Source organism: Austrofundulus limnaeus, unplaced genomic scaffold (assembly GCF_001266775.1).
Source record: "Austrofundulus limnaeus strain Quisiro unplaced genomic scaffold, Austrofundulus_limnaeus-1.0 Scaffold149, whole genome shotgun sequence".
In the NCBI taxonomy this organism is placed as follows: Eukaryota; Metazoa; Chordata; class Actinopteri; order Cyprinodontiformes; family Rivulidae; genus Austrofundulus; species Austrofundulus limnaeus.
In genome coordinates this window covers 1,135,030-1,144,228 of record NW_013952551.1, presented here as the reverse complement: position 1 = coordinate 1,144,228, position 9,199 = coordinate 1,135,030, and the positions used below count along the sequence as shown (strand labels likewise).

General features: G+C 40.2%; 1 protein-coding gene across 3 annotated transcripts in view; it reads right to left on the bottom strand.

Annotated features, from left to right (window-relative positions):
• Positions 1 to 4,453: 4,453 nt before the first annotated feature.
• Positions 4,454 to 9,199, bottom strand: part of sgcz (sarcoglycan zeta) — a 539,914-nt gene continuing 535,168 nt past the window's right edge. For all 3 annotated transcript variants that reach the window (XM_014016646.1, XM_014016647.1, XM_014016645.1), the window contains one exon: positions 4,454 to 7,168. In XM_014016646.1, coding sequence (XP_013872100.1) covers positions 6,962 to 7,168 — 207 coding nt within the window. In that variant the 3' untranslated portion in view covers positions 4,454 to 6,961. The remainder of the gene's footprint in view (positions 7,169 to 9,199) is intronic.

Below are 9,199 nucleotides of genomic sequence, written 5' to 3'. Positions count from 1 at the left end.
TTCTCAGCCTCTCTTGTATTAAGCTGAAGTAATGTGCAAATTTCCAGACTGTGGGATCAATAAAGTTTTATCTTATCTTATTTTATCTTAAAAACAGTTTTTAGTTGGTAGTTAACTGTGTTTTTGCTATGAAACCACAAATATGGCTGAATGGGGTGGAGTCGAACGCTCAGTGATCTGGAGGGGGCGGGGTGTGAAATATCTCACTTGTATTTAAAGAGACAGCACCAAAACAGCTTGCTCTGAGGCGCAACTCAGAACAGGGGTAAAGCAAGGAAAGCAAGGAGTCTATGGAGCAACAAAAACGAGGAATTAAGACAAAAGGGTTGCAGATTTATTTTAAATAGACCATAAGTGAATGATAAAGAAGGATTCAAAAGCATGATACATTTAATAAAACCTTTTTGTTATCTTTTTGAACCTCTCCTGTACCCTGGGTCTTTTTGCCACCAATCCTGTCATAATGATCTGACCAAGCGCCCAGCCTGTAAGGAGATTTTCATCTGGTCTGCCTCTCTATGAGGCAGATATTTTTGTTTCTCTGCCCGGACCCCACACGACCGGCTCTGCTTTTGAGGAGCCGGTGCAGACCCTGCCTTCGTGGGAGGAAGATAGGGCACACCCCCTGATCAGCGGCTCGCTGACTATCTTCCGGTGGTCCCCCGATCTCCCTTCCAGATTCCTGCTCTGCCGACAAATTGAGAGTGTTCTGGTGGCTCATCCAAGTCTGCTGTTTTTGCCCGGCTATCAGCAGCTCCTCTGCTTCGCTCGGAGGGTTCTGGCTGAGCAACTCGTCACCCACCCTCCCTCCCCTCCTGTTGTGTGTGCTACTGGGTCTGCTGCTGAAACTGCTAGGTCAACTGAGTCTGTTGGGTCACCTGAGTTTGCTGGGTCTTCTGAATCTGTTCCTGAGTTTCCTGAGTTGATGGTCCCAGTTCCTGAGTTAGTGGTCCCAGTTCTACAATCGGTGGTCCCAGTTCCTGAGTTGATGGTCCCAGTTCCACAGTCGGTGGTCCCAATGGTTCCTGGGTTGGTGGTTACGGTGGTACCGGATTTGGTGGTCTCAGAGATGGTGGTCCCTGAGTCGATGTTCTAGAGTCTGTGTTTCCAGAGTCGGAGGTCCCGGTGGTGGTTCCAGAGTCGGTGGTCTTGGTGGTGGTCCCAGAGTCGGCGGTCCTTGAGGTTTGTGGGTCGGCTGCCAGCCTCTCCACGTCATCTGGGTCGGTTGCAGTTGCCTCCTCATCGCCTGGGTTGTTACCCATCACTTTCTCATTGCCTGTCATTGCCAATCGCCTCCTCATTGCTGTGGTCATCGCCCATCGTCTCCTCATTGCCTGGGTCATCGCCTATCGCCTCCTCATTTCCTGGGTCATCGCCCATCGTCTCCTCATTGCCTGGGTCATCGCCTATCGCCTCCTCATTTCCTGGGTCATCGCCCATCGCCTCCTCATTGCCTGGGTCGTCACCCATTGCCTCCTCATTGCCTGGGTCATCGCCCATTGCCTCCTCATCGCCTGGGTCATCGCCCATCGCCTCCTCATTGCCTGGGTCATCGCCCGTTGCCTCCTCATTGCCTGGGTCATCGCCCATCGCCCCCTCATTGCCTGGGTCATCGTCCATCGCCTCCTCATCAACTGGGTCATCGCCCATCGTCTTCTCATCACCTGGGTCATTGCCCATCGCCTCCTCATCGCCTGGATCATCACAGATTGCCTCCTCATAGCCTGGGTCATCGCCCATCGCTTCCTCATTGCCTGGGTCATCACCCATCACCTCCTCATTGCCTGGGTCATCGCCCATCGCCTCCTCATTGCCTGGGTCATTGCCCATCGCCTCCTCATCCCCTGGGTCATCGCCGATTGCCTCCTCATCGCCAGGGTCATTGCCCATCACCTCCTCATTTCCTGGATCGTCGCCCATCGCCTCCTCATTGCCTGGGTCTTCGCCCATCGCCTCCTCATCACCTGGATCATCGCCCAACGTTTCCTCATTGCCTGGGTCGCCTGCGTTTGCCGTCGCTGATGCTCTCGCTCCGGCAACCTCCACTGGCTCTTCATCTGCTCATGGTTCCTCCCTTGGCTCATCTGCTCCTGCCTCCTCTCTTGGCTCCTCATCTGCTCCCACCTCCTCCCTTGGCTCAATGTCTACTCTTGCCTCCTCATTGCCTGGGTCATTGCCCATCGCCTCATCGCCTGGGTCGCCTGCGTTCGTCGTCGCTGATGCTCTTGTTCTGGCAAACTCCGCTGGCTTTTTGTCTGCTCCCGTCTCTTCCCTTGGCTCCTCATCTGCTCCAGTCTCCTCCATTGGCTCCTCTTCTGCTCCTGCATCCTCCCATGGCTCCTTGTCTGCTCCTGCCTCCTCCCTTGGCTCCTTGTCTACTCCCACCTCCTCCCATGGCTCAACGTCTACTCCCGCCTCCCCCTGTGGCTCAAGTTCTGCTGCTGTTCCTGCAGGGCCTCGTTTTGGATGTTCTCCTGGCTGCCCTCCAGACCCTCTGCTTCGTGTGGGGTGGTCTCTCAGCCATCCCCCTGAACTTTGTGTTTGTTTGTTTTGAGTTCCCCTGTCTTGTGTTCGTGATTCCCTGAGTCCTATACCTCTCCCTTTTTTGACGTTGGGAGCTGTCGTTAAGGGGAGGGGTACTGTCATGATCTGCATTTTTGTGTTTATTTTCTTAGTGTTTTTCTGTTCCCCTGTGTTTTCCTCTCCCTGCTGTTTTACTTCATGCCCCGCCCACGCACACTTGATTTCCTCTTGTGTCTCTCCACGTGTTTCTCTTTTACTCTTAATTTGTTTGCTTTATATTTTGAGTCTTGTCATTTGTGTTTGTTGGATCATTATGCTCTGTACCCATGCTGTGTTTCGTCCCATGTTCAGTCCTTGTGCCTGTTTCTCCGTGAGAAGCCTGTAAGTCTTTTGAGCTGCATCGACAGCCTTTTTTTGTTTATTAATAAAACCTTTTTGATTTCTTTATTAACCTCTCCTGCGCCCTGGGTCTTTTTGGCACCCATCCTGTTGAGTATCTTTCTTTATTTGGTGAAATATTTTTTAAACATTTTGTATTTTATATAGACAGGACATTCTTATTAAAACTGACAGCAACAACAATGCACAGACATTTTCAGTGCAGTGAAGAAGTGACAATATTCAAGTCAAAAACTCAAACTGTTGAGGTTTTACAAAACAAATATATCTTGTAATTTTGGGATAAATTACTGAAAAATAAACACATCTTGACTATTCCAACACAATAGGACATGTATTGGGCTTTTGGGTCTATTCCCAAGTAGGGTCAAGCTGTTTGAACAGAGTGAAGCAGACCAACACAGTGATAGTTGTTGTTGTAACTAATTGGCATTTAAATGTGTGAAGACAACCAAAAGAAACATAAAAAATAGAAGTTGTATTTAGAAGTTGACCAATTAAGGTGTTTTAGTGGCTGATACAGGTGCTTTTTTCTTTTAATGAGGACAACTGATGGATAATTTGTGACATTTATTATTTATCCAATCAATGTTATAGTTTATTGATCTTACATATGACAATGTATTAAATTTTGAAAACTAAGAGAACAAAAAAAAAAAACATTTGCATGGAACATAGCCCAAAGACCTAATGAGGATCAATACACATTCTTACCTGTTATTCAGTGAAGGCTCACTGGACTGAAGTACTCTTTAATAAATGTAACACCTGCAGGCAAAATGAGTCACAATGGGGATTTTTTTTTAAATTATGCATCCATTATTTCTTTTTTACCTGCTTCTTCATTTCAGGGTCACAGGGAATTTTTCAAAATTGAGGTAAATGTGGTGATTTATCACATGGCAACAAGCTAGTTTTATTTTAGAAAACTTAACTTTTATCGGTTTAGAATGATGCATACAAAAATCCCAGCCATATATTTAAAAACTGAAATCCTCAAATTTCACAATAATGCCAAACATTATATAAAGGAATGTCCCAGAGAAACAATAGACATAAAAGACAAATCAAAGTCAGTTTTAAAGAAAATTATATAAGACAAAGGTATTTCTGAAGACACTTAAAACTTTGATTTAAAGGCAGATTAGAAAGATTAAATACTATTTTTAGTTACTTGAATGTCCAGATGGTGTCTTTATAAACTCATTCATGAAAAAACCTGTTATGGCAAAAATAAATATTTTTTCTTTTTTGCATAATAGTGCTCAATTTGACTCATTCTGCCAGCATAGGTCATATAAGGCTGTGAAAAATAAGATTAAAATTCTTTTAATTTTTTTCTAGTAATTCAATATTCTTTCAAACGTTAGCATATTATGTACTCAACATCTTTTGAGCTCTTTTAATATGATTTTTAAAAAGCACCTTTGCTGTGAAACGTACCTGCATTGACACAAGGGGACACAAGTGTTTTGATGTTTCCAAATAACAACAGAAAAAATGTGAAATTACGGGACATCCAGAGAGTCTCTTTAAAAACAATATTGTTTTATTTTGTATTTTATTGGTATTGATATATACATGGCATTATTTGTGCTTTTTTATTACCAAGAATAAAACCATAAGGAAACACATCAGAAAATTAAAACCTAACCTTTAAACCAGGATTGAATTCTTCTTATTTAGGTGGATATTCTGAGAGTATTACAAACTGAGGATATAATGAAGGGAGGGGAGAGAGAAAAACAAACAGATAGGTAGGTAGGTTGATAATAGATATTTCAGAGACACTTGCAGATGGTCCACTGAGGGTAGTGTGAATCTTCAGTTTGTGATGTGCTTTTACCAACAGCAGCAAAGGCACCTGTGGATAATTTAGTTTTAAAAAGAAAAAAAAAGCCTAAGGGCCTTATTCCACACACAAACAACCAAAATCTTTCCACATTTCCTTTCAAAATGTTTTCATCACACAGATATGCTGATTTATTCTATTGTTTAGCTATTGCGGAAATTGGGTTCAAATATAGCCTGCTGGAGGCCATTTACTTTGACCCTGGGTGTTAAAAATGCTTTAGCTTCTTAAGTTCTATTGTTATGCTTCTGATGTTTTTTTTTAAAGGATTGTGGTGTAACAATAGGGGAATAGATTTCCTGATATTTAAGCTTAGTATGTCAAGAGGGGAGTAAAGAATGGGGTTATCACAAATAGGATGTGGAAACAACATCAAGAGATGCCATTTAGTGACTGATGGGTAAAAGATGAATAATGAGATAGGAAGTCAAAATAATTTTGAACTGATTGAAAAGGAGTAAAGTGACGATAGAAGGTAAGCAAGAGGAGCTGAATGGTAAAAACATTTCAGATAACGGCAATCTAAGGAAAGACTAAAGTGAAAAGTGAGCACAAAGACAATGTTGTTGAGAATGAACAGAAAAAAAGTCTGATTAAAAATAGCAAAATGTATTTCATACAATATACCAAAAAGTCTTAATGGGAAATGAAACACAGGAGGAAAATACATAATTCTTCTCAAGATGGGATGACTCTTTGCTTGAATGGTGTTTTGGCTTAGATATTTACCCTTACATTTATAATTCTTGTCTCCTTTTAAATCATTTTCTTTTACCAAACAACACAAATAGCCTTTATATACCCACATAAAGATGTTTCAGAACTGAAAGTATGAGCAAAAGCGAGAAGAGAGAAAATTCAGTAACAGGTACAACTGGTATGTCAAGGATAAATAGTTAAACCAATTCTGTAGCAAAACAGCTAGACCAATGTTTTTTTTTTATTTCTATTTTTTTCTGCTTTCTTCTTACTTTGGTAGAAGATAATGTATATAAAGAAATATATATTTTCCAAACTAGTCAGGTGCAACTAGGTGTGCATAGACATAAAAAATGGGTTGAAGCAAAATGTGGAAGGTTAAAGCACAGAAACAGTACCAGTACCAGAAAAAAATTACCAGAATCAAAATAAAGAAAATAAGCAAAAGTGTTGATTTGAAACTAAAAGGAAAAAAAAAAAAAACAATATGACATGAATATAAAAGATCTGAAAAAAACATGATGGGGAAAAATAAGCTGGTGAATACAAGGTTAAAGCACAATTATTTGCATTAGTTATCCTATAAAAGTAGGGACTGGAGGACGTTGTAACTATCAAGTTTATACTAATGCAGAAGGATCACGTAACAATGTTGGGTTTACAGACTTGAAGGGTAGGAAAGAGGGGGAAGGCCTTTCTGGTATAGATTGGTCCGTTAGGTAGCCTCAGCTTCCCATAAGACAAACATATTGTCTGATTTAATTATTAGCTACCCATCGGGTGAAGCCAAAACATTTATTTCTGTCTCTTACTGTTGCCAACTGACAGGTTGATCCCACCATTTCCCTCATAAAATTTGCAGTCCATAACCATTTCTGTTGATTCTAAAAAAATAAAATAAAATAAAATAAAATAAAACAGGAGCTTGTTTCCATGAATATTTTGGTCAAACAGGAAAAACACAAAGCAAATCCCAGGAGCAATCTTTGTGACTTTCACACTCTGTACTGGCAGCAACTAAAAAAAGGACAGGCAACCACCAAGAGCCAAAAAAAATAAGACTGTCCATTTATGTCCATGAGTTGTTTTAGTACAAAATCATCTTTTGTGTCAAGTCATCCATCCTTTTTACTAGCATTGGCCACTGACCAATCCATATTAATTTGGTTGGTGTGCTGCAATGACCTCACATGGGCTGTAGTCCAGGTTGACTTAGTCTTTTAGCTTGCTTTAGCTGCATATCAAGCCACAGTCCCTGTTGATTCAGTCTCTTACTAACTGGTAGCTTTCTGTTGAGCTGTCCATGCCATTTGATTGCAGAACGTGCATGAAACTTCTTGCCATGCTTTAGTCCGTGTTGATTCAGCTTTTTACCTGGCATCAGCTTCCATCCATTGCACAATCCTTGTTCATTTTGTTGTCTGTTGGCTAGCGTTAGCTTCAAACTGTTTAGTCGGCATGTCCTGTGTGTTTGTAATCCTCTCGTTTTCAGCTCCAAAGACAAAAGTTACTGGTGGTTTGGCAGGTGGAGCCTTTCTCAGCTGGGGACAGGTAGAGCTTGCCATTAGCGCAGGCACACAGCTCGTACACAGTCTGTTTGGTGTAGGTGGTGCCTGCAGGTGCTCCTTCCAGTGGGTCTACAGCGCTACCAAGGGGAATGTTTCCCAGTTTGATGGTGTTGGCATCTAGAAAGATCTGTGAAAACAAACATCAGAAAATAGAGATCAAACAGACATATTTTATTTAACAACCATTTATTGTGAAAACTGTTATGTATGATGATGTTGCAGCCTTAAGGAAGTGAGCTCACATGGACCTTCCTGATGCCTAAAATAAGACAAAAACAAACGGCAGGGGAGACAGCCATGTTTAAAGAAAGTGAGGGGGAAATCAGGATTTTGGTATAGAAGAAGAGAGAGCAAATTGCTGTAGGCAGTGACTATACTCTAAGGATGACTTGGGTTGTCATCAAGAAAAATCTATGGAGACAGGAAGGAAATTTCTATTTAGAAAGAGTCTCTTTTGATGAAGAGGAGGAGTAGAAGTGAATGGGATAGAGGGCAAGTTAGGATGAAGACAAGAGTGGAAAAATCTGTGAGAGCAGAGAGTGAAAGATTTAGAAAGAGATAAAATACTTTCAGGAAAAAATGCAACATATGACCATAAATGCACACATTTATTTTAAAATGTTTACCCATGACACAAACAGTCTATAAGTTTAGTTTTTAATTTAAGGAACAGGAACAACATGCTGAAACTAAAATATCAATCCAGTAACTTTAGTATTGATGTGGACCGAGAGTTCCAATCATATATTTCTGTGGATCCTCAGTCATCCAGAACATGGAAAACTAATTGAAAAAGATGACAAAATAGGACTTCTGTTCTGTAGCTGAAGAGGTGCGGAGTTACAAAGGTTTAAACTGCATGACTCAAGGTTAGTATCATTATTATTGGACTGATCTGCTTACCTCCACCTCGCTGATGTAAAAGTTGGATAAAAAGAGACATGAGCATTTAGACTGAAGTCACTTTGAAAAACATCAGACATGTATCTGACTTAGTTGCTACCTAATACTGAAAAGGCCTGGGTCGGATTTGAAAAAAAAAAAAAACTGATTGGACACGTTTAGACTGTCAGGAAAAAATCTGAAATGGGTCACATTAGCATGAAGTGTGAATATAGCCTGTTGGATTTTATAATTAATTTATATTATAAATTTAAAAACTGCCACAAATATATTTAAAAACTATTTAATAGCACATTTGGCTATTGAAAATATGGATAAAATAAGAAATATGAAACATAAAATGCAAAAGACTAAAAAGTAGTGCCTATGTAGATGCAGTATAGTCCTGGTTTACAATTTACAATAATTTTGTTTTTGAGTAGTTATTTTTAAGTGGTAAATGCTTAGAAAAGTGTATTTATCACAACAGCATATATGTTTATATTTACATTTCTTTATCATTTTGTTTACTGAGACCATCAGCAGCCAGGAGCAGAGCTAGATTTTTTGCATGGGGGTGGGACAGGGGTGGCCAAGGCATTTTTTTTAGGGGGCCACACACTAGTAAAAAAGCACTCTGCATTTGGAAATTGAAGATGGTTGCCACACCAAAAAACAGATTGGGTTTAATTCAGCTGTTCTAAGAAACATTGAGTTGAAATTTTGTGTGACCATAGCCAAGAATGATCAAAAATGAATGCTCAGTGGAAGTCATTCAGACATACAAAACTGAAGATTAGTGTAGCCAAAAAACAATCTTTACAAAGCCAAAATGCTAATCAAAAATTCAAGACGGCCACCACAGCTAATTTTAAAAGGCTATAAATAAGCTTTTTTTAAGACTTAGAAATCTCATTTGTTGTGGAGTAGCTAAGACTGATTACTTGCCCATTGCCAATGCTAATCCCAAATTAAGCTAACCACTAGTTCTAATGTTACAAAGGGCTATATTTCTGTATTTTTTTCAACATACACAAATGAAAATTTATGTAGTGTAATTATTATCAGAGAACACCTTTGACAAAATCTAAATGCAAATACAAATTCCAAGATGTCCATCTACTTTGGAGGTGGGCTTTGCCCATGTCAGCAGCTGAAAAGTTTTAAGGAAACAAAAAACAAACAAACAAAATTCTCCTACTCCTACTACTACTACTACTACTACTACTACTACTACTACTACTACTACTACTACTACTACTACTACTACTACTAC